The following is a 25,097-nucleotide window of genomic DNA, read 5'->3' as shown; positions in this document are numbered from 1 at the left end:
AGGTGAGTTCAGAGTTCACAGGTTGAAAAAAAGCCAATTGGTTTTCACAGTCCCTCGTTTAGCTGGGGCAGCAGAAGAGGCTCCCTCCCTCCTCCCCTTCAGGTTATGCAGAGCATCAAGTGAAGTTGTAAAAATCCCAGCACTGCAGAAACTGTTTTCACTGCCACGCACTTGGAGACTGAGTCCATCTCCAAAAGCTGCAGGGGTCAGTCATTTGCTTCTTGATTTCATGGAGACCAGCAGCTGCTGGGACATGAGTTTGGGTTAAAACCTTGCCAGGCTCCCAGACACTCCAGGGGTGGAGCAGCAAAGAAGGTGCAACAGCACCTCTGATGGAAACTGTGTGAGGTGGAGCTCCCACCATGAACTCTGTGTGTGCTGTTTTATAGTATAAATACTATATATGGTATGATATATATATATATATATTATAGTGTATATATATGGTATTTTATAGCACGGCTCCCATTCCAGCTGTGCTGAAGTTTTACTCACAATACAAAAAATGATCTCTCAAATCTCAAAGTGACATAAAATCCCAGTAACTGGATCTCAGAGATGGAGCATTTAGGATTCTTTTTGGAAGGCTACTGAACGTGTACAGTGTGACTGTGTGTATATACATATTTATACACCTATATAAATGTGTGGTGTACAGGGTCAAAATGCTGCCAAAGCCACAGGAGAGGTGGTGTTGCTGCAACCCCCCATCAAACACCAATCTGTGGTTGGCACCCTGAGGGGTTCTGGCCACTGGTGTTCACTGCTGAGTGTTCCAGACTCTCCTGGGACAGCTCCCTGCTGGCCCCAGAGTGAAGGAGCAAATGACTGAGCTGTGGCATCCCTGCCCTGCTGGTTGTGTTTGCCCAGCTCAGTGCAGGACACCCAGGATGGGTTAGTGCAGAAGTTGAGTCCTTCACATGCAGACAAGTGATGAGCAACTTCTCCAGAGGGGCTCCAGTGGGAGGATCTGTGGAGTGACGGAATTTGGAGCTTCCCTGGCCAGCGACCAGAGGGGAATCCTCACCCCAAAATCTAGGCAACCAATCAGAACAAAGTGTTTTACCTTCTGTTCACCAGCGAGGACGACATCAGCAGCACCATGCAAGCCACATGACAAAGTCACATGATACGCACGCACATGATTTGGTTGAAAGGAAAGTGGAGGAGGTCACATGGAAAATACAAAAAAATTAAAAAACTGATGTAAACAATGGGCAAGGGAAAAAAAATCAACAACAGAATTACAGACTAAATAAAATAGGAGCAAAATCAAATTAGCCAGTATATATCAGAAACACCGGGGGAGACAGTAAAACCGCCTGGAAAATAAGAATATTAAACCACAGAAAGCACTGGGTTATGACCTGGGTTAGGCACAGCTGCGTCACTGCTTAGTGATACCACACCAAAGAACAAAAGGAGCAAAAATTACTGCAGAGTGTGTGCCAGAAATGCTGGAGGAGTCCACAAGACTGTTGGAAAGAAAAAGGGAATATTGTTAATATCGTCCTCCCCTCTGCAGAACACGTGTCTTCCTAAATAACAACAACTGCAACTGCAAGAGAGAAAAACCTGCTGGCTGTGAACGTTTCCAAGGCCAGAGCTTCCCACCAAGGAGCTGCAACTGGAATTTGGTCAGTGAGGGTCTGCACTGGGTGCCCGAGCTCTGCCCCACCCACAGTGGTTCCACTGAGGGTTCTGTCACTGAGGACAGGGATGAAGTGCTCTGCTCTGGAAATTAATTACCAAGCTGGCCCAAGGGAGACAGCAAGTGCTGGAAAAGATGAAGGAATGTGCAGTGTGTGACAGGGGAATGGCACAACATCAGGTGTCACAGCGGAGCACACACCAAGTCCATGCTCCACTTCCCTTCCTAAATTACTCTCTCCTTTATAACTTGCATTTTTCATGCTCATCCCTCTGTCTCATCTTAATGAGGCGACTTCACAGTGCTCTGCTACTTCCCTGTTAATTTGATGTCTAGAGAATTAAACCCTTAATCTTTTGGGTGCTTGTTCTCTGACAAGATTAAGGACACACCATTACCAGGGAAAAAAACTGATGGTACAAAATGTAAAATCCATTTGTTACAACTAAGCTCTCAATCCATTCTCTCCAGTTATAAACACAGCCTCACCCAACTCTAGGCAGGTGCATCGTGAAGGAGGGAAGTTTACTGGGCCTGGAAAGGCAATGAGTGTCTTCTGGTCATGAGAAAATGAGACTTCAAAACAGGCAAGAGAGGCTGTCTGTTAGGTCAAGTCCTCAGGAGAGAGAACTTTAGTTCAAGATGAAGGGCAAAATTAGCAGTACAAAATATCACACATGGGTCTTGCTCAGTGTCCTCCACCTCCCTCATCCTGCAAGTTGAACCTCTGGGCCAGTATCTACTAAATACGACAGAAGTTCCTACAGAATCTGGAAAACCAGGAGATGGATAGAAGAAATGTTCATGTTAGTACCTCATCTGAAAAATAACCCACTTTTTCAAGTGCAAGCCACACCAGATTCCCCAGTGGAGAGAGCTGCAAGAAAAACTTCATTACTGCCACTGGTACAGAACTGAGAGGATTAATTCCATGTTCCTTAACCTCTTAACAGGACTCGAGACATCTCCCATATGCTGCTGATCACATCAAGTCAAAAACTCACTAAAACCAGTGAAGAAACTCTTCAGCTTCATTAGACTTCAATTCCTGACTTGGTGATGCCACCCAGCAGCTCTCACTTTCTAATTGCTCTTGGTTTCACTCACTGAGCCACCGAGGGCAGGGCAGGGTAAAACCCGAGATCATTCAGCAGCAGCAGCAGTAATTAAATGATGCAAAGTTACAAGAGCATCAGCCCTGTGCCAGTGCTCTCTTTCTGCTGTTGAATATCACATATGGCTGTGCTGCAGAACAGCTCAGCATACAAATGTGGCTGCTCTTTGCACAGGCTGATTCTACACACAAATTACAGGGAGAGGGCAGATTTGCTTCTGGTCAGGAGAAAAAGCTGAACTTCAACGTGGGGGAAAATGGAAACTTCTGTCCTTAAAGACCCCACAGCCCTCTCCTCCACACATAACCCCCAAACCAAAAACAAGGGTGGAAAATGTGTATCACAAATTAGCTCTCAGTCTCTCTTCTGGGTACAGATTCTTTCCAAGGAACAAAACGTTCAGCAAAACATTAACCCATCGTTTGCCCTCCCAGGGAAGCCCACACATGAACAGCCACAGCAGAGTCTCTGCCTCCTAGGGAATAAAGGATTATTTCACACCCTGCCCTTTGCCCTCTCCTCCCCATCCTCCAGGTCTGAGGAGAATTAAAAGGGTTCCTCAGCAGTTCAGAACCCCCAACACTCCAGTGCATCAGGAGCTGGGGTTTGGCACTCTGGACAAACAGAATATCCTGCAGGAAGGAAAGGAACTCGTTGGCTGTGGTCACTGGCAGATAAAGGACATGGGTTAGACCACAGAATGTGCCAGTCATAAATGTAGTAATCATTATGGGGGGGTTAATTCCTTTTACTGGCCATCCTATCCATCCCAACCCCCAGAACAATCACACACTTCATGCTTTTAGTATTTCCCATTTGGAACCCGCTGCAGGTCTCCAGCTCGGAGATGACATCCACAGAAACACAGACACGGGGTTATTGCACAGCAGAAGAGGAGCATTTGGCCTTGCAGAAATGATCAGCTGCTCAAAGCACACATATGCACCACGAAAACCTGGCTCTTCCTCAAGGGGCTTTTAATTTCTCTCGTGATTTTGGCTTTTCTGTGGGCACGAGACCGACTGCAAATCTCCTCCAAGCAGGGATTAAAGTCAACCCATGTTTCACATCCACTCAGTCCCAGGCAGGTGTGTCCCTGGGCCCTGAACAGACATTCCAAAATGGTTATTTTGGGTACAAATCAACTCATGCAGACTTTCTCAGCTGGTTTTCCTTGGACTACCCAGATCCAGCATGGAAGCACCTCCTTCCCTGACCCAGCCTCAGCAGGAAGGGCTGCCAAGCCCACCAGGGACGGGCAAGAACTGAGGGAATCTGAATCCTGCCCCACCTCAGATATGGGCAGGGCACTGGTGGCAAGATGAGGCAAAGCTCCCTCTCTCCTGTAAGATATTCTACCTCCTCATTTGCCTCTTCTTTCACCATCCAACAGCCTTACTTTTAATATCAACTCTATCTCCCTGGATTTGGAGAAAATAGAGCAAGGCAGGGCAGCAAGAAGATCACTGAGGAAAATACTCCTTCTGGAAATGATAAATTGTATTTCTTTGCCCCCACCTCTCTCCCTCTCTGTGTCCCTTCTAAATCTTCCATTTTTTGGCACATGCTTGGAGGAATGACGGGAAGAAGAGGAGGAGGCAGTGGCACCATGCTGGGACCTCACCGTGCCCACACCACACACTGCTGGTTAGCAGGCACCAGGGGGATGCAATGCAGCACTTTAGTGCCCTCCACCAAGGGCTGCAGCACGACAAACAGCACTCCAGGGCAAGGGCAGCAGCTCCCAGCTACTCACTCGGTGGCTCTGGGCTTTGGGAGTCAGCAGGAGTTGCTATGGAAACACGGATGGACAGGACACGTCAAGGTGAGACAGCCGTGGAAAGAGAGGGGAAGGGACAGGGGGGACAGAGAGGAGAGAGAGGAGGATTAATGAGAGTGAGAATGACCTGAGTCCTTAGAGCAGGGTGTGCCACCTAAAGAGGCTGCAAAAATCGGGTCCTGCTGCCGCTTTCCAGCCCCCCTCACAGGGAAAGAGCTTCACTGTTCCTCCCCACCTCCATGCACCACGTCCAGGGAACATGCAGAGAGCAGGAAAAAGGGCTAAGAGCCCTAAAAGGGGGAACATCTCGGTAAATAAGTGAGTTCTGATAGAAGCTGCCAGCCTGCAGAGCACTGCACTGCTCAGGCTGCACCAGGAAATACAGGGACTGCCAGGACAGAGGGGACAAGGAATGTCCTTGCTTCCCAAAGCCCTGGGAAGAACACAGCAGGAGAGACAAGAGCTGGGACAGGGTTTCTCTGCTATTGCACACAAAATCTTTTGCTTTTAAAGAATCATCACTGTCCTGTCTCCAAGAGCCCAAAGAACCACAGAGAGGGGTAAATCAGAGGCCTTGAGAGGCTGGAGAGCAGCCCCATGGAGAGAGACCTGGGGAGGGGGGAAAAAAGAGAAAATCAGGGAAAAACACCCAGGGGTGTTAGGAAAACACCCAGGGATGATGTTAGGCAGACTGCAGCACACAGAGAAGATCATGCAGAGCAGAGGGGACCCAAGCCAGCCCCTTCTGCCATACTCACTCTCTGCTAAACGGGAGGTGGGTGCAGCAGCACTGGCTAAAGGAAGAGAAAGGCAGGTGAGGAGGGGAGGGGATTCCTGTCAAATACTGCCCAAAGGGAGAAGATGAAGGGATTTGGATATTTGGGGGCTACTCTAGCGTTGATTTGTTGGGTTGGGGTTTTGCACATGAAGATGTTTTGGTTTCAAACCCAGGCAGAGGAGAACCCTGTGCTCCCAGGGACCACGGCTGGGAACGTGCCTGGAAAAGCAGAATGGAATTTGCAAGTGAAAAATATGGTTTAGCCTACCGAGAAGGAAGAGGAGCTGGGACTTACCCCACAAGGGAGCAGAGCTGGGGGCCCACTGCCACATTAAAAACCACCAAGAGACCCCACAACAAATGGGATTTAATGCTCCTCAAAGCCACATACCTGTCCCCAAGTGATGGACATGAGGCTTGGCAGACACATCTGATGGTGTGGCTGAAACAAAGCTTTTAATGGTCTTTTTCCTCTCTTCTTAATTGGGTTTTCTCCCCTTTTCCTGCAGTACTGATGTGCACCCCCCAGCCCTGATCTCCCCTGGGTATCACTGGTATGGCCAGCCCAGGAGGGCCCCCAATCCCTGGGAGCTGTAACACTATCCATGATTCCCTTCAGAGAAGGGATGTAATCACTTCTGCTGGAATTAACAGGCTCCACACAATTCCAGGCCCCAGACTGCACATATGTTGTGGAAATGTCTCCCAGGTGACTCTCTAACTGCTGCAATTTGCAATTGTCTGTCCATCTGTCCCTTCATTCACCCACCCTGACTATCAATCCATCCACCCTCTCACTGCTCTACTATGTCCAAGCTTCTGTATAATACAACCTTGAAGGAAAAACAGCACAGGCATGATTTAAACACTGGAATTTGGCTTAAAAATAAAAATGATTGCCTGTTTTTTTACTTCAGCTTCAGAAATCTCAAAGGATGTGACAGGAGCTTCCCCAAGCTTGTCCATGTAATCTTGGGAATAACAGCAGTTATTTACAATTCAACAATTTTTAATGGATTCATAAATATGAAGCCTTCCACTACTCCAGTCTGTAGTCAACACTCTATCTATTATTATTATTAGACAATCACTATGTTAAATATTTCAGTTGCATGCTTTGCACTAAAGCCAAATATGTTAAGCCCCTAATTCTGTTCTAAAAAAGAGCAGCATCACCCAGAGCAGGGTGACTATTCTAGAGTCAGTCTTGTTAAGGAAATGGACACTACCAGTTACTCCATTTCTAAAGACCCTGAGAGGAAAAAGGCACTAAATTAAAAGCTAATGTTCTGTGTGTTAGAGGAACACTCTAGACACAAAAAAAAAGAGAGTGAGAGAAATGCAGAGAGCACTTACGTGGGTGAGGGATGCCTGCAGTTTATCCATGGATGGAACACAGACCAAAAAAAATAAAAAGACAGAGATAGACAAACAAAAAAAAAATGTAGAAGATGTGAGAAGAAGAGATAAGAGAACATGGAGCTGGAAAACCCAAACACCACACGTGTCCTGCCCCACACTGCTCCGCTCGGCAGCTCCGCGGGGGCAGAAGGGGACAGACAAAAACCAGGACCATGCACAGCTCAGGGGCCTCCAAACATGCATCTGATGGGCTGGGAACTGCTCTGAGTTCAGAGGGCTTTCAGAAGAGCTCCAGAATGGGGACAGAGGTCTGGGTGTGATGGTGGGAAGAAGAACAGGCTGAAGATCTGGATGCAGGGGAATGGGAAAGAAGAACCACAGAACCACCAAGTATCCCCTGCCTGCTTTTGTCACATCTCCCCAGCCCACTCTACTCCTTTTCTTTCCCTTTCTCTCCTCCCCATCTTGAATAACTCTGATTTTGAATTCCTGCCACTGTCATCCTTGGCTGGAACAGGAGGGACAGCGTTGGGCCACATTCTGTGCCTGGCCTGGAAGATGACCCAGTACAGCACAGAGAGGCTGTGGAATCCCCTCATGGATGGGCACCTTAAAGCAGGGATGTGCAGAAAAGACACCCCCCCTCTCCCTCCCCAGCTCATGGCCTGGATGTGGTGAACATGTGAACTTCTGATTTGCAAAAGAAACCTGCCTTGTGACAGAGCCATCTCACTCTCCAGGACCAGCACCCTCCTCAGCTGCTTTTCCTCATTTACATCCCCCCTTACACAGTCCCTTCTCTGGCAACACCGAGTCTACACTGGCAGCCCAGGGCACCAACCAGGGCAGGTAAAACAGCTCCTCTGCCTCCTCCCTTCCAAGGTGATTTTTAATTGGCCACCAAATCCCCCACAGTCCAAACCCACCATGAGAACAAAGGGCGCAGCCAGGTCTGTGAGAGAAGGAGGTGTCACATCCCATGCATGGCAGAGATTCCCTGGCAAGGCTGAGGGCAAGGTGAGCAGAGGGGCAGAGGGAGGGCTGGGCTGCACTTACGAACTGGCTGTGTCTTGAACTCGGAGGGCAGGCTGATCTCCCCCACGCCTTTGCCGTTGACTGCAGACAGCCTCACCGAGTAGGTGGTCTCAGGCTTCAGGCCAGTGATGGTGATGGTGCCCTCCTCGTTGGCTGGGGCAGAAACAAGGGAAGGAAAGCAAAGAAAAAAAGCTCAGGGGTCATGGACATAGGAAGAAAGAAATAAGCTCTATTTTTCCTGCACAGACACGAGGGAGGAACGAGAGAAATAAACCTGGCCCTGTGTGATCCCATCACTCCAGAGGGGACCTAACAGAAGAATTTCAGTTCCAGACAGGACTGGTGGCAGAAGATTCAGCTTTGGAATAGAACTCTCCTTTCCACAGTCACAAAATCACAATATTCTGAGTTGGGAGGGACCCACAAGGATCATCAAGTCCAACTCTAAAGTGAATGGCCCATACAGGGATGGAACCCACAACCTTATTAGCACCAGCCTCTAACCACCTGAGATAATCTCTAGTCCTCCCAAACCAAAGTTAGTTTGGTTTATTTGACCTACACATCCATTTTAAGCAGTGTGCAGGGCCATAAATTTACCAAGGCAGGGTGTAACAGGAGGCAGCTTTGCTGCTGGAAGAGGAGGGTTTATTTTCCAAGGGGAACTGAGGGGCTCGAAAAGCCTTCTGTGGGAAGCACACAGACACTCCCCAGTCAGCAAGTGAACACTCATCTGATCCCAAGCACAGGGTTCCTCCCCTTACTCAGGGAGGATGGTGCGAAGCAGGAAGGGCTGCAGAGCTGACCACCCCCTCTGCACCCTGTCACACACGTGCAGCCCTCAGCACACTCCCTTCCACGGGAAAATACAACCTGGCACTGCACAGCAAATGTTTAAGAACTTTTTTTTGGCCCTTATAACTACAGGAGGTGAAACTGCAAAGCTGTGGAAAGCTGTGGAAAGCTGTTCACTAAAGAAAAGTCGGTCTGGTGAGGTTCAGGTGGGGGAGGTGCCACCTTGTTGTGTTGTCCTACCTTCTTTTGCATCATACAACCTGGAATGCCACTCTCCCTCGCCCAGGGCCCTCCACTCTGCCTTGTACTTGAGGATGGGAACCCCACCATTGGCTTCAGGCTCATCAAACTCCACCTGGGCAGTGCTGGAATAGGGCTCCACTCTGTCGATGGACGGGGAGGACGGAGTGTCTGTGGGAGAAGGGAAGAGAACCAGAGATACAGGAGAGGTCAGGGACAAGCTCCAGTGGCAAAGAGAGCAGCAAACTGGGGACATCAGTGACACCCTTGTCATGGCTTCACAAAGGAGAGGAGGAGGTTGGGCCTGAGGCTCCCTTTGGAGCAGCTTGGAAGGGGGTTAATGCCCCACCCACATTCCCAGCTCCCCCTGCCTGGGATGCTCACCTGCCTGCACCAGGATGAACTCGGAGGACTCCTGCCCGATGCGGTTCACGGCAGTGCAGTTGTAGTTCCCAAAGTCGTTCTCCGAGTCTGGGGTCACCTGTGGGAGGGATGAGGGCTCATATTCGGATCAGAACCTCCTTCTCACTCTGCCAAAGCACTCATTCAACTGGAGGGACCCTACAGCAAAGTGCAGTGTTCCCACTCCCAGGGCTGGCCACAGGGGACAACTGCAGTGGGCAAAAATCCAAGGCAAGGAGGGGGTGGTGCCTTGTGTTGCCTGATTTTCTCAGCACTGGTGTGCCAGAAACATCACCCAGCTTCGTTTCTACCAACAGGGTGCCCTTGCAAAAGACTTAACTCCTTCTACACCAGGAACACCAATTATTTGAGCCTCCCTGGCTGCACGTGCCTTCTCCCCTCCCGGCTTTTCCTCACCTCCAGGTAACTTGCTGAGGGAGTGTTGTAGATCTTGATGTTGCTGTAGTTGGAGCTGGGGAGCAGCTGCCCATCCCGGAACCAGGAGATGACAGCACTGGGGTAGGCAAACACCTCACAGGTGATGTTCACTTGGTTTCCTTCCCAGGTGTACACAGCCACGGGGCCCTGGAGCTTGGGGGCATCTGAAAGACAGACATTTGTGAAGGCTCTTTGAGCCAATCTCCCAAAGCAGCCCAGGCAGCCTCACTCGAAGGATCCCTTGGCTGGGGTCCACTGTGATGCGGGAAAGGGAATCTCATGTAGGAAATGGGAGCTGTCCTCTCATCTGGGGGGATGGGGAGTGTCTTCTGCTGAAGGACATAAGGAGGAGACCTACTCAATGCCAAAGCTGCTCCTGTGCAGTGTGTAGGAGGAGCAGACAGCGTGATGCAACCAGGAAATCATGCCAGGAAGTTCTGCTGCACCCAACACATGGGACTGCACCAGCTAAATCCGTTCAGCTGCTCCCCACAGCCTCATCCCCAACATCAGGCACGTCCCGAGCCGAGGGCGCCTCGGTCTCACCACAGGGAACAGGAATCCAAACACTGCTCCCCATCAACACCCCCATGCCCAGCCCACCCTGCAGCCCTTACACTGCACTTCCAGGTACATGGCCTGGGAGTCCTGGCCGATGGTGTTGCTGGCTGTGCACACGTACTCCCCGGCGTCCGTGTACTGGATCTCCTTGAGCGTCAGCGACGACACCCGCGCGTGGCTGCGGACGATGATCCGCCCGTCCAGGGTCTGCCAGGGAGGGAAAACTCCGTCAGAGCCCGAGCCCCCAGCCTGGGCTGCACTCTAAAGGGATGGGGACGAGGGCAGGTCTACCTCACGCCAACCCTGCGGGGCTCAGTGCTTGGGAGGGGGCACCCGAGCCCGGAGGGCACAGGGAGGCACTGCCAGAAGCAACAGGAAGGTTCCTGGTCACACAGGGCCAGCTGCAGTGACTCAGAGCACTCAGGAGAAGGGGGAAAAATGAGATGAAAGATCAAAGTATCAGATGCTACTACGAAGATCTGAGGGCGACCAGACAAAGTCAGGCTTCTCCCCAGAATGAGCACTGCAGAGATCCAGCTCTGGTTAAAAGTTTTTGTCAGCATAAAGGAAGAAAATAAAGGAAACCTCCCCGATGGCTACTGTGCTTCCCCTCAGAGAATTCAGCCCTTCCTGCTCTCTCACCAGTACTGGATTTATTTCAGTGCCCTTGCAATGGCATTAATAAGAACAGATCCAGAGTTCAGGGGAGAATCGTGCAAAAAGCGAGCTCAGAACTTCCACCTGAACATGGCATGAGAACAGAGAAGGGTGCAGAGAGGCACAGGAAGAGAGATGAAGGCAAGAAAACTACAAGACCCTTCTAGAGACAGTCCTGCTTCAAGGCCTTGTGGTGCTTCAAGAAAATTCTAGCTTGGAAGCTTTAAAGCTTTAAAGCACCAACTCTTCTCATCCAATTTCCAAAGTGGCCCAAGGGAATAAATGTGGTCCTGTCCTGGCTGTGCCTGCTGCTGCAGCCTCCACTCCTAGTGCAATTCATGCTCCAAGAGCATCTGCATTCTTGGAAGGGACAGGACAAGCACTGAGATGAGGATTAAACAAGCCCTGAGGATTTTAAACAGCCCAGTGCACTGAGCTGGAGCACAAAGCACATCTCTGGTACCTCGGGTGTTTGGAGCCCCTGGGCCTGAACCCTCTTTGTGTGCTGAGCTCGTGGTCTCTGACAAAGTTTCTACAAGCAAATGTGATTTGTTACCTCTGATAGTTCTAACATCAGTTCATCTGAGCCAGTCCAATTTCACGTACACAAAACCAAGATCCCTTGATGACACAAACCCAATTATATGTGGCTTCTTTTTTTTCTTTATTCTACCCTGCACACAGGTCTCCTGCAATCCCTGACCAGTGCCACAGACTCCATCCTTCTGACTTGTGATTTGACTCCAAAACACAGCTCACTTCTGAAACCAAAACACTGCAAAAGGTCATTTTACATCCAAGTGCCAGCTGCCTTTTCCCTTCTTCCTTAAGGTCTAATAGAAACAGAGTGCCAGGCACAACTTCACAAGGAATGTAACTGGGTCTGAAGATGAAGCTCTGTCTCAATGCAAAAGGCACAAGAAAAGAAAAATAAAGATTGGGAAAAATACCCTAAAGAAGAGAAAAACATCTACCCAAGAATGCACATGACCAGTTCTCTTTTATTCCTATTTCAGCCCATCAGATGCCAACAACTCCTGGCTGTTGGAGAGAGGGCAGGTAGGAACTTGTGAGCCAGATATGGACACTTGCAATCCTTTACCTTGTCTCCCTGATTTCAAGGATTTTGGAATACAAAATGCTTCCTACTAGTGGGGAGACACCCTCAGGGACACAGGCAGGAGCTGCTGCCCCAGGGATGGGTGTGATGGTCTCTACAGTGCCAGTTACTGCCCAGATCCCAATATTCCAGTGCCAAAGGGGAACAGGAGAGGCAAATGAAATGCTTCCCTCCACCTGCTGCACAAACAAGCATCCCTGACTAAATTCCACACAGTCCTACCTTCTCCTCCCCCACTTCCCACGCTCTGGACACCCCCAGAGAACCCCTGGAAATCCTGCCCACAGGTACAAATTCCAGGGAAGGGAGATGAGAGGTCTCTCCTGGCTCTGTGCTTGCACTGCCCTAACCCAGACCCAGCTGCACCCCTCAATATTTGACTGCCAGCTGTGGTGTCACTGGGGCTGTGCTGCTGTGAGTGACTCCCTCACCTTCCCTTCCTCATCCTTGATGCCAAGTGCTCACTGCACTTCCCCAGCCCAGAATTCCTGCTGCTGGAACACACTGCCAGAATTTAATGGCAATTTAAAGGCAATTTTAAGGATATATCCTGCACGAGCTGCAGTGATAAACCTTCAACATTCTCACCAAACCCCACACCTGGATATTTTAAGACACAGAGGCAGCAAGGAATGTAGAGGCAGCAAAGCTTATTAGTGTTAGTGCTCTTATTAATCAAAAGCTGGAGAGAGAGAGAGCCCAGAGAAAACACTGGGGGCAGGGGGGGACAGAGGCAACTGTCACAGGAATTAAGGTGAGTCCTGAAGAGATGCAACTACTCAGATTCCAAATTCTTCAATGCAAACTGGCCTGAATATCTGGTGCCTTCCCCTGCCACGAGACATCTGTTCCAACAGATTACTCTGGAGGAAGAACAGGCAGGGTCTTCTCAAGTCCCACATGAAACACGGGTGGATGGTGTTTAAATTACAGGTTTACTTTGTTTAGGCCACACCCAGTCTCTGTGGTTTAGGATGGCTTAAAAATAGTTTTTAAAAAACCAGGGTACCTCCGCAAAGTTGATCCTAAAAATACAAATATGAGCCCCCTCCCCATCAAATTGTGATAGTTAATTTTGTTCTCTACCTGACCCCTATTGTTTGCTTGGGAACAAACTTTCTGGTCCATTTTGAAGCAAGAGTTACAAATCAGGTGCACATAAAGGGAGGTTATTCTCATTATTATTATTATATTTTTACAGCACAGCACTGAATGTGAAAATAAAAGCAACAAACCCCACTTGCACCAACCCCAGTGACTGCATTATCCCACCCCCTCACTGCCCCTTGCAAATCAAAGACAAATAACAATTGAGCAATTTGGAGCGTTTTCTGGAGAAATACATCTCTCCTGCAAGCTTTATCTGCATTGATTTGGAAATGGAACATGATGCAGTTGTCCTTGAAAGAGAAGATCAAGCTTTTGGAGTACCATGAGCAAATAGGTGAGTTGGCTGGAGCAGAGGAGAATTGTTTTTGGGGGGGGAAAATCCTTCCCCAGAGCACATTGCTGCTAATCTTCAGTCTCTAAGAGAGGCACGATTCCCACTGGCAGCAGGGGGAGAGCAGGATCTGCCAGATTTTACCTCTGCTTTTACTTTTCATTGCTCTTTTTTTTTTTTTTCCTTTTGTTACTCACTCCCAACACAGCCAGTTTGCTCATCTGAAAATGCAGCACTACATGCCAAGCAAGTTCTAACTCTAGAAGCTCCTTCTCTCACGTGCTGGTGTTTAACTCGCTCGGATTAATGCTCGTTTAGTGGGTGTGGTTACTGGACTAGAGGTTTGTTAATCTGTAAAATGCTTAAAGAGAAACCAAAACCAAAAAAAAAAAAAAAAACACCTAAGAAGTTTGCTAAAGGTCTGGTAATCTTATACCTCTTGTTTCTCGGGCCGGGTCCACGAAGCCTGGAGAGGACAGATATAGAACACAACAACAACAACAACAACAGAAAAAAAGCAATAAGAGTTTATCAAAGGTTGCTTTCAGGCATCAGTGTTTGCAGCACATTGTGCTCTGTGCACATGCAGGCTCCAAGGTGTACATCTCTCCTGTGTTGGGGGGTGATCACACCTTGCATTTCCCAGCAGAGCCTCAGCTGAGGGTGGCGTTCAGAACTCCACATCCTACAGGCTGGCCCTGGGGTTGCCAACCAGAGGGCACTGGCACCCCAAACTGCTCCTGCTGGCACACACCCCCTGCCTGTTTCCCTTGCCACGTCTCAGCCTCTCCACACACCTGTGCCAGGTGCTGGGCAAGAGCCTCTGCTCACCTGGGCCACTCAGCTGCACTGGGGAGTCCCACAACTGGTTTCCTCACCCTGGTTTGTTTGCCACCCACACACGCTGATGAATTGACACTCGTGAATGTGCTCATGCGCTTGGAGCTGTATTTCCATGCATTCTGTGCCAGGAGGAGGAGACCTCGAGCTGCAGAGCACTGGGACAGTGGGACACCCTGCACAGGGCACAGCAGGACCTGGTGCCCCCAGCTGATCACACCCAGCCCTTCCTGGGCTTGGGTCAACCCCCCAGCAGTGAAACATGCACAAACCTTGCATTAAAGCAGATATTTCAAGCAGATATTTCCCATTCAGAGAAAGCCACCAACAGTGTGGACCGTATTCACCGTGGTAGAAAGACCAGAATTGCTGGGTTCCCTTTTCCCCCCCTATAATTTACATTTCAGATATCTTCTGGACTCTGTATCAATTGTAACTTGATCCACTTGAGTTCAGGAGCCCAAAATCACCTGCCAATGTCACAGCCACGATGGCACCACTGGGTGTGAGGCACAAGTGTGGATATCACAGCGCACACACGAGTGACAGGGATGGAGATGGAGGCTCAGGAAAATGAGACTAAAATACACAGCATTGTCTCCACAGGGCTTCTAGTGAACATTGTGAGACTTAAATATTAACAGATGGGACAGACAGCCTCGTCCTACAATGTCCTGGATGAAAGCAAAGTATTTGCTTGTGACTAGAAGCCTGAGGTGAAGCTCCCCAGCACCTGCACGGGGTAGGGCACTCCCAAACCTATGTATATATATCCTGTTGTGCACAAGGTCCTTGAAAGCTGAACAGGCAGGCTGATAACCCACAACAATCCCTTCCTGCTGTCCTAGCCACTCTGCCTGGCCTGTACCCCTGTGAGTCCCCTTCCAGTCCTGTTCCCTGGGTCCCTACAGTGTCAGCACAGGGGGATTCTTCTGATCCTCTGGTGTTCAGTACCTGCCAACCTAAAGGGACATGAAGAAGGGAAAAAAGCCTGTTCCCACACCCCAGAGTTTGCTGTTCCTTTGCAGTGGCACTCAGAGACGTGGGGAAAGAGGCAGAAGCAAATTCTCCAGCCTGGAGAGTTCCAGCCTGGCAGTCCCTCACCAAGACAGACACACAAGCTCTACTCAGCACCATGCAGGGAATGAGGAGGGGGAATCAAGAGCCTCCTGCATCTCCCCTTCCCTCTGGAAGCAAGTTGTTAAATGAGAATCCTCATTACAAAGCAGTTCCTGGGAAGTGCCAATGTAATTGGCTCCCTGGATCATTAAATGCACAGACAGTCCCATGAACATCTCCTGAGATGCAAAGCACAACACAAATTCGAGGCAGGGAGTTGTATTCAAGGTATATTGCCCGCTTAGGAGAAAAAAAAACCCAAATACAATCAGGAAATGAAGTTTCCATTAAGTTAAATTTGAGATGTTAAATGTGCTGCATCCCATCTAGGAGCTCTTGGCTGAAGGTGTTGCAGCAATGCTCACTTGCATCATCAGAGTATCTGACTCTCCTCTAGCTCACTCAGTTTTCCTTTTAGGCTTTTTTTTTTTTTTAATTACTTCACTGGTAATTTGACCTGGTGTGAGCTGTGCAAGGGAATGAGATCCTGAACTGCAGATATATATATCCCTGTGCCAGCCAAAAATCTGGCAGTCTGCACTACAACTGTAAAACTTGGTGCACCTCTTACAGCACACCAAGACTTTCTTCCTGAGTCCCAGGCAAGCTAATGTTTCATTTATTTTATCATTATTATTATTAGTTTCTTTGCACTCTCTGCAGAGCAGGAGGCTGCAAGCTGCCAGCTTAGATTGTCCCAGGGGCGGTGCCATGCTGGGCAGGCACAGCCACGAGAGGGGAAGCCTGTGCTCTGCATGCCCAAGGAGAATAACAGAACTCCCAGGGAACTCTGGGAACCTTGGAATAGCTGGGACATTGTCACCCTGTTGGGCTACAGCACCTCCTGCCCCTCATCAACACGTCACTGTCCCTGTTTTTGGACAAAGACTAAAAGGGGAAAAACTCTAAGCCAGGGAGGGTGGTTTTCTTGCTTATTTGGGGGTTTGGGAAGGTTTCTTTCTGAAGTACAGAATGTTAATGGGAGTTAAGGCACCTCTAAAATTCTAGACTGAAGTATGATCACAAGAGCAAACAACATGAAGCAAGACAGAAGCATCCAAAGCACCTGAAGAATATTCAGAAGTAGGGCTTCATAGCTCTAAAAATAGTATTGTCTGTGCTGCATCAAAGACCATCCATTTCCCTGTGCTGTCCCAGAGACAGCAAGGGCAGAGTAACCTGAATATATGAATTTGGTTGTACATTTAGCAGAATGTTAATCAGAGCTGTTCTGACCTGAGGGTTTTCTGGGTATTTGTACCATTCACCTAAACCTCCAGCACAAGAGAGAGAAGGGGAAAAGTGTAAGACAAACCCAAAACAAAACACACACACACACTCCAAATAAAATAACCCAGCCTGGAAAGTGGATGGTACATGATCAAAAGGTGTTTGCCCTGAAGGTTTGAACCAGTACATGAGACACGTGGCAGTGCCTCAAACCTTGGATTTTCCCCCTGTCTGTATCAGAAAGTACCAGAGAACCAACATTTCCTGTACTATTGCTCACCAGCAGCATCAAGCAGGATATATGAGTCTCAAAAATCAGCAAAAATTAGTTAGCAGTTTTGCCACTGAGCTCTTGAGGGTTTCACTGGGCTCTGCAAACAGGCTCTTCTACCCCTTGAGACTTGGTTTAGCTTTTGTATTCTCCTCCCTGACAAAGCTCTTTCCATGGCTGGGACCCAAACTCCAGAGCCAGCAGCTCTGCAGCCCTGAGCTCCTCCCAGGACCCCCCTAGACAGACAAGACCATGAATAAATGACCTCCTCCTGTCCAAACAGGTGCCCCAGCAGCTTCTGCAGGCACTGCAAAGCTCTGTCAACATTGCAGGGATTCACAGCAGCCCTGCAGTCCCAAAGATGCTAAGAAAGAACCGAAGCTGGAAAACTTTGGCACTGCCGTTAATAATTCACACATGAACAGCGCTGGGGAGAGCTGACATCATGGGGGCAATTAAAAAAGCCCATTTAGGAGCTCCAGTGCAGGATGGCAGCTGTGGGGACAACTGACAGTGGCCACCTCTGTTGCTCCCAGACTTTCATAGTGTGTGCCCTGCTGCCTTCACACCGAGCCAGAACCCCTGGCGTGGCCAAGGCAGCTGAGCCCTGAAGCATCCTCTTATTAGAAGATTATTAATAAGCAACAGCTCCTCACTCCAGCTTTTATCTAGGCTTTCTTTAGCTCCAAATTATGCCTGCTGATCACTTATGCAACTATTATGAAACATCTACAGTAAAGCAGCACATCCTCATCTTGTCTAATTAAAGGAATTGTAGCCAGTAACAACACCAGCACTCTTTCTTCTAAAAGAAAAAACTGCTAATTATTTTTGCCTTTCAAGAACAAAATGGCACTGATGGGATCAACAGAACAGGTGAGCACAAAGGCAGCCAGGCTTTTGTGCTTCAGGAATGTGCAGTACCAGAGTACAACACAGAAGGGCGAGAAGGAATGAACAGGCTCATTTTGGTCCACTGAGAGGTGACACCCCACACCTCAGCCCTGCCACCCTCCCAGTCCCACCGTGAGGGGCAGCATGGACAGCACTGCCATCAGGGTGCTTGTTCCCAGCTTGGATACAGGAGGGAGAAACCCTTTCACAAGCTTCCTGCAGCTGTAGGTCCCTTTGGAAACTCCTCTGAAGAGGGTTTGGGCTCCACTGCTCCTCAGGTTAATTCAAAGCCCGAGTGATCCAGCAGGAATTACAAAGCATGTCCTCAGCTGTTACAGACTGAGGTGGCTCTTTCCAAAAGGACACCCGTGGCACTGCTCCAGGTGTGGAGCTGGCCCCTGGGGGGACGGGGTGTGCCCGTGCATCCACGTGCAGCTCATGCAGCCCGGGCAGGGCAGGGCAGGGCAGGCAGGCACAGGCTGTGCTGATCCCCCCACGGAGATCCCACGGCCCTGGCAGGGGCTGTACCTTCTCCTCGCTGCTGATGTTGCGGCTGGAGGTTCTCCAGGTGATGGAAGGGATGGGGTCCCCCGAGGCCTCGCAGGTCAGGGTGATCTGATCCTCCAGCTCCATGGCTGTTTTGTTCTCCACGTAGGTGATTTTGGGTTTGGCTGGGAAGGAAAAGCAACCCTTACTGAGTTTGGGGCTCGGGATGAAGCTCATCTGCTGACAGCAATGTTTGGGACAGGTAGCACTGAGGGAAAGGCTTTGGAACTGTGACAAGTTCACTGCCATATGGGGAAGGAGCAGAGTGGTGTTTGAGAAGAGATACCTCCTGGCACAACTAGAACCTCTTCCACTCATGCTTAAAGCTGAGGCTGGTAAGAGAGGACCAGGAGAGGGTGTTTGTGAAGTAGAACTCATTTAACAGTGCACAAATGATCAGTCCCTGGGATTACCAGCTGAATCTTCCACCTCCCTGTCGACTTTCTCTGCCCCAAATCAGCCTTTTGATAAGCAGCTTTGTCAAGTGGCTGCATATGGGACGGGGAGAATTATATTCCTTAACACTCCCAGATTCATAGAAGGCAGGAAAGCTGCTGATTCATCCCTACAAGCTTCAGGTCATTCACACAAGGGTGGGGTGGAGTTCACCTCCCTGTGCAGGTTAGAGCAACTCCCAGTGAAGTGCTAAAGCAGCTTTGGGTGGATCAGGGCTCAGCCCTCTGGGCCTGGAAGTTATTTCAGGTAGCACGTGAGCCTCACCACAACACCCCTGCCCAGGGCTGGATTTCTCTTCTCAGGGGGGAGCAGGATGGAGCTGGGAGCTGTTTCAGACACACACACACGATGGCAGAGGAGCACAGCACTCCCTGGGAAAGCAGCAGCCCTGGATAAGCCCCGTCAGGCATTAACTGGGATAAGTAGGTTACTTCCAGCTTGCACTGGTGAGCTGCCAACATGCACTGGAGTGGGAAGGGGGGATGGTAAGAGCACGCTTACCGAAGACTTTGAGGTGGATGGTGGCATCTGCCTCCCCTGCCTTGTTCTCAGCGATGCAGATGTACTCGGCCTCGTCGCTCTTATCCACCTTCCTGATGACCAGCTCGGACCCGTCGTAGTTGAAGCTGTATTTCTCCTCATCATCAGCCTCCTCCATGGGCTCTCCATCCCTGGGGGCACAAAGCACGTGTGTGTGGTGGGGAGCAGCACCCAAAGGCTGCACAACCCCAGGAACAGCGTTGCTCAGGCGTGTAGCACTGCCTGGCACTGAAATGCAGGGCTGGGAGGGGACACGGGCAAACAAGCTGACCTGGCTGAACACCTGCCAGTGGTGAGCACTGAATGAGTCCCTTGGTTTGCTCTGCTTGCATGCACAGCTTTTGCTTTATCTATTAGACTGCCTTTATCTCAACCAACAAGTTTTTTTAACCCTTCTGATTCTCCTCCCCATCCCACTCCCCCCGAGTGGGCTGTGTGGGACTCTGCTGCCTACCAGGGTTAACCCACAGCAGAATCTGACTTCAGTTCCATCACCAGTCCACTCCTTCTCTTGTGAATCAAATCCATTCATTTCAGTCCAGTCAAGATGGTTTTTCCCTCCAGCCTGGTTTTCCAGGCCTTGGGGAATCACCCCTGCTCACCCTCCCCCCCAGGACACTGCACACAGCATCTTACTTTGTCCACGTCACGGTTGGCTCAGGAAAACCATCAGCATCACATGCCAAGGTGACAGACTGGCTGAGGTTGGCAGTGGCATTCATAGTGCTCTGCCTGGCACGCACAGAAGGAGGTACTGGAAGAGAAGAAATCCACATCTGAGTCAGAAAGCACAGAAGGCTGAGCAAGAGGGAGCCCTGGGAGGCTCCCCGAGCGTCTCTGCAATAACCACAGATGCCACCAGTCACTCAAACCCTTCCACCATCCCCTGCAGGTTTCAATCAACAGGTTTGATGCACGAGCTCTCCAAAGCAACCAGCACAGGGAACAAAGGGCAGGGGGTGGGGAGATGCACCAAAACAAAAAAAATCATTGTGGTGGACAAAAGCACTTGTGAGTCCCAACAAGCTCAATTCCTCGCTCACAGGACATGTCAGTTAGGTTTCCATCAGGTGAGAACTCTGTACAGTGAGGTTCTCAGCCCCTGCTCTGCACCAGCCTTGCTCTGAGCTCTCACCATTCACAATGACCTGGATGTCCTTGAAGTTGATCTCCCCCCGAGCCAAGATCCTCCCCTCACACCTGTACGTCCCCTCGTCCGTCTTCTTGATGCCCCGGATCTGCAGGTAGTTGTTGGACAGGACGATGAACCGCACTGCAAAGACAGAAGGGAGCTTCACCCAGGGATCCTAGGAGAGCTCACTGCAGCTTCTGCTCCTCTCTGGGCCCCTTCTGGCTTGAGACCAGGATTGGTGGAGCGAAACTTCCCTGCCCACCACCAAAGGCAGATGCTGCTGCAACTGGGGCTGACGTTGCCAAGGGAGGAACCCGGCTGTGGAGAGCAGCTGAGAGCTGGTGCTGTGCAGTTGTGAGCACCCAGATAATCCACAGGAACACATCTACGTGTCATTAGAGCAGGCAGTGTGCTCCAGGCTTTACTGCCCTACTACCTGTGTGCCTGCAGCAAGTAGGTGTGACAAACCCAGCTGAGGCACAGCTGGAATCAGGGCTTTGAAGGCCCCTCTGGCCATGGCTGGCTGCAGCTTTGGGAAAGAAAGGGAAAGGTTCTTGCAAGGAGCTTTTAGCCCCTTTTCCTCAAGAAGGCTGCAGAGTGTCACAACATCCAGCCTTTCTGTCTGATGGCACGATTTTATCTGATTGTTCTCTCTTTAGCACTCCTTGGTTATTCCAGTGTCAAAGCCCGATGGTCATTTCTGTGGGAAGATTGCTGCCCTGCCACTGCCAAACCACAGCACCTTGACTAAGTGAACTCACATCCTACAACCTGGTGCCAGGCACAGATTGCTCCTCCTCTCCCATTTTGTGTGTGAGCCTGATCTGAGCCCTGATGGGAGGTGGACACCTGAGCCCTGAATGGACGAGCACCAAGACCTTACCATCTTTTTTTAGGATGACATCCCTGCCTTTGTGCTTCCAGATGATGGTGGGAGGCAGCGAGCTGACCACGTCACACACGATCACAGCATCGTCCCCTTCCTTGAACTCCTGGGGGGTGGGAGCGTTCTTGAACATCAGCTTTTCTGGAAGCAAGGGAAGGAGAAAGTCACTGCAGCTTTCCCAGCACCCCTCGAGCTGTGCTCCTGACTCCAGCCTGAGGGAAGCAATCCCAGAGGGCCCCAAACCCCCTGGAAATCATCTTGTTCCCAATGGGAGGATAAAGGTGTGTCTGATTGAAGGCACTGCCCCATTTTCCAGCCCTGTCCCCCAGGAATATCAGTGGGCCAAATCCATTCCCTAAATAACCCACGCTGCAAAACGTGACCTCGGAACTGCTCAGCTTCCCAGCAGGAAGGGGAGAAGCTGCTCTCGTGGCTCTGCTGGCCAACATGCTGACGGCTTATTGTAAACATGCTGGGCCCCCCCACTCCACACCAGAGCTGTCCCACAGCGTGCCTGTCACCCACAACAGCTGCTCCCTCTGGACACTCAGGAAGCGCCACAATCTTCTCCTTCCACCCACCCCTTGCTCCCTGAAGAACTTCCAGCCCTGCCTTTCTGAAGGACTGAAGCAGCAGCCGTGCTGGCCGCGGGGCCAAGGGTCTGGCTCCCACTAAAACCCGCACCACCCAGCGAGGAGGAGGCTGCGCCTTCTCAACACCCCCTCGCTTTTCACCCTCCTTCCCCTGCTTTAGACCCAGCCTTTTGCAGGCAGGTACAGCTCGTGCCTCCCTGCAGCTGCCCCGAGGCAGAGCAAGGCAGAGCCCCACGGCCTTACGGAAGATCTTGACGTTGACGGTGGCCTCGGAGTCGCCGCCCTCGTCCGCGCTGCTGACCACGCACTTGTAGATGCCGGCGTCGTCGATGTTGGCGTTGTAGATGGTGAGGGTGGAGGAGAAGTCATCGTTCCGCACCACCGAGATGCGCTGCTGGTTCGGCGTCAGCTTCTCGCCGTTCGGGGAGAACCACGAGATGTCCTTGGACTTGGCCTCCCCCGCCACTGGGGGCGAGAGGGGGGACACGGCGTGAGGCTGAGCCCGACCCTGCACTCCCCGGCTTTGGGACAGGGGGCGAGTCCTGCTTCAGCAAATATCCCCTCTCAGAGGACACCCCCACTTTTAAAGCACTGCCAGCAGCCAGTTAAACCCACATGGACACAAGCCGTGCCTTGAGCCAGCGCTCACCTTGGCATAAGAAGAACTTGGACTCTCCAACGCTGATCTCCCCCTGACTTGGAACGATGTCCACTTGTAGAGAGGCTGGGAAAGAGCAGAGCACACAGGGGGTGGTTAACCAGCAGGAGTGGTCTTCAGCAAAAAAGCTTTGCTGGCCTTCCAACCCCCACAGCTCCTTTATTCACCCAGTGGAATTCACCAAGCAGAGTCCAGTATAACACTCATTTTCTGACCTGAATTATACTGGTACCAAACAAGGGAGAAAGGACAGCACAGGTCCCCATTCCATGTCCATTTATACCCAGCCCTGCCCAGTGCAGATCCACGCACACCCAGTGCCCTTTTCCCCCAGCAACATCCCTGCCTTCTTCATTGCATAAATTATGACCCATTAGGCAGAAAATGTAATTGGATTCTGGCTTTCCTCCAGCTATAGCTTAATTCCACAGCAGATCTGTGGCCTAACAAGCCCAGGTCAAGTTGAATTTGAGGACGCCAAAATGAATAGGTTTTCTTTCAAAAACCTCCTTGTAGTGTTTTCACGCTGTAGTGCATGAAAATCCCTCTCCCAGAGCAGCTCGTTTTACCTCCAGACCACAGAGGTGTTATTTTAGCTGCCAACCACACCTGGGTTTTCAAGGAACGCGCACTGCCTGAGAAATTAAAAGCTGACTGCGTGTGCCAATGGCAACATTCCTTAAAGTACTCGGGAAACATATGGATGGGGGGTGAGGCATTAGGGCTGCAGCTACACACAGCTGAAGGAGCACTGCCTGCCCTCATTAACAAAGGACAGCAGCATCAGGATGGTCTGAGCACGTTCCTGCAGCCAACAGCCGTCCTGACACAGCACTTCTCACGAGGACACGGGAAGCAATTAACGGGAGCCAGGGGAGCCCCACAAAGGACAGTCCCAGGGCAAGGTCCGGGCCACCTTTCTGGCTTTGCTCTCCCTGCATTTCAGCAGGCTGTGCTGGTAAATGCTGGTGTTCCAGCCCAAAAGGCTGGGGTACAGCAGTGAACAGAGACAACCCAGGCAAGACTCAGCTGAAAGCAGAGCTGGGGGCACTGTGTGCTGAGTCCTGCCCAGCCCAGAGCCCTCCAGAGCACCCCTGGATGCCTTGAGGAACAGCAAGGGGCTCATTACAGCCCCTCCTGGCCTGTCCAAGACACCCTTCTGAGCCCTGCAGCTGGAACACAATGAATTTGTGATGGAATTCTCCACAACTGCCAGGCCAGCCCAAGGCAGGGCTTTCAGAGCAGCCATCAGCTTGCTTCCTCCTCAGGCAAGCACTGCTATCAAACCATGGGGTGCTGCTAAAATGGCTTTGAGCTAATTGAGATCTAATATAAATTCATATCCCCCCCCTTCTTTTTTTTTTTGCCACACTACACTATATAAATACACCACTGGCCCTCTCCTGCACTTGTGAGAGTGGCTGCCTGCTGGGAAGGCAGTGGCACAGGCTGGGGTTACTAATGCTTTTCATTCCATTCTCAGGTGCTCTCTGTTACAGCTAGGAAGGAGAAAAAAAGGCTCTGTGCAAAGCATTGAACTTTTCATCACCCCCAAATTCAGCATCTGGGCTCTACCTCACATCTTTTTTTATGTATGTCTGTGCCACAGCAGATGCAAAGAATGGGAGGAAACCACACAACCTGGGAATATCTCACTGTAATTACAGCCAAAAGGGCCAGGCAAGAGATCTGAGCCCAGGCAACACTCAGCTCTCAACACTTTCACTTATTTTTTTCCAAGGGCTCAGCTCCTTCTGTGCATTTCAGATTTTCGAGAGAATGAAACCTAGAAACCACCCCTGGGACACAGGAAGGCAAAACTCTTTGGAGTCTTGGAAAGAAGCTAAGGGAGGACATCCCTGGTTATGCCTCACTCAGTCAGTGCTCCCTCTGCTCCACCAGCTGCAAAGTTACCATTAAATCTCATCACTACTGGCCTAAGAAATAGCATTTCTGCAAAGGTTGTGCAGAGGGGCAGCGATTCCTTCACCAACAATCCCCCGTACGTCAGGGAGGGAGGCACAGGGAAACCTCCTGATGCCATTCCTGACTCCAGAAAGGCACTTTGCAAAACCAGAAACAGCCAAATAGACAGAAACTGTATCCTGGTGAGCAGCAGGAACCAGAGAGCCAGTGTTAACAAACCTACTTCACACCACACTTCAGCCTGCCTAATTTAATCCAGGAACAAGATGCTCAAGTACCCCAAGGTAGATCAAAACCTAACTGCTGTTTCAAGTGCTATTTTACTCCAGTTTCCATCAGGAGAGGAAATTCCCAGTGCTCATCTACGCAGAAACACACCAAGGGTACTTATGAAAGGCACAAAACGCACTCCAGAAACTCTCAACGTTTCCACTCCGCCAGACGTGCTGAGGAGCAAAATTCTACCTGGCTTTCTTTAGCATTTGTGTCTCCTGATGGTGGGTCTGTGCAGGACACTGGGCAGGCTGTGGGGCTGCTCCAGCCCTGGGGTTTGTCCTCACAGTGTTTGCCAACAGTGTTGAGGCTTTGTCCCACAAACAGCCAGATCCCTGGAGCTGGAGCTGGGCACAGA

General features: G+C 50.5%; 1 protein-coding gene across 6 annotated transcripts in view; it reads right to left on the bottom strand.

The window, feature by feature from the left end:
• Positions 1–25,097, bottom strand: part of NCAM1 (neural cell adhesion molecule 1) — a 76,977-nt gene that overhangs the window by 18,678 nt on the left and 33,202 nt on the right. For 3 of the 6 annotated variants that reach the window (XM_050322994.1, XM_050322996.1, XM_050322997.1), the window contains exons 2-14: positions 22,532–22,606; positions 22,126–22,347; positions 21,287–21,430; positions 20,407–20,544; positions 19,908–20,025; positions 19,233–19,402; positions 18,258–18,400; positions 13,812–13,841; positions 10,214–10,364; positions 9,576–9,760; positions 9,141–9,237; positions 8,757–8,927; positions 7,743–7,874 (exon numbers count right to left, since the gene is read on the bottom strand). In XM_050322994.1, the coding sequence (XP_050178951.1) occupies positions 7,743–7,874; positions 8,757–8,927; positions 9,141–9,237; positions 9,576–9,760; positions 10,214–10,364; positions 13,812–13,841; positions 18,258–18,400; positions 19,233–19,402; positions 19,908–20,025; positions 20,407–20,544; positions 21,287–21,430; positions 22,126–22,347; positions 22,532–22,606 (1,776 nt within the window). The remainder of the gene's footprint in view (positions 1–7,742; positions 7,875–8,756; positions 8,928–9,140; positions 9,238–9,575; positions 9,761–10,213; positions 10,365–13,811; positions 13,842–18,257; positions 18,401–19,232; positions 19,403–19,907; positions 20,026–20,406; positions 20,545–21,286; positions 21,431–22,125; positions 22,348–22,531; positions 22,607–25,097) is intronic. The other 3 variants (XM_050322995.1, XM_050322999.1, XM_050322998.1) reach the window with 1 other exon arrangement.

Source organism: Myiozetetes cayanensis, unplaced genomic scaffold, assembly GCF_022539395.1.
Source record: "Myiozetetes cayanensis isolate MyiCay16 unplaced genomic scaffold, myiCay2020 scf29, whole genome shotgun sequence".
In the NCBI taxonomy this organism is placed as follows: Eukaryota; Metazoa; Chordata; class Aves; order Passeriformes; family Tyrannidae; genus Myiozetetes; species Myiozetetes cayanensis.
This window is presented reverse-complemented; position numbering and strand designations above follow the sequence as displayed.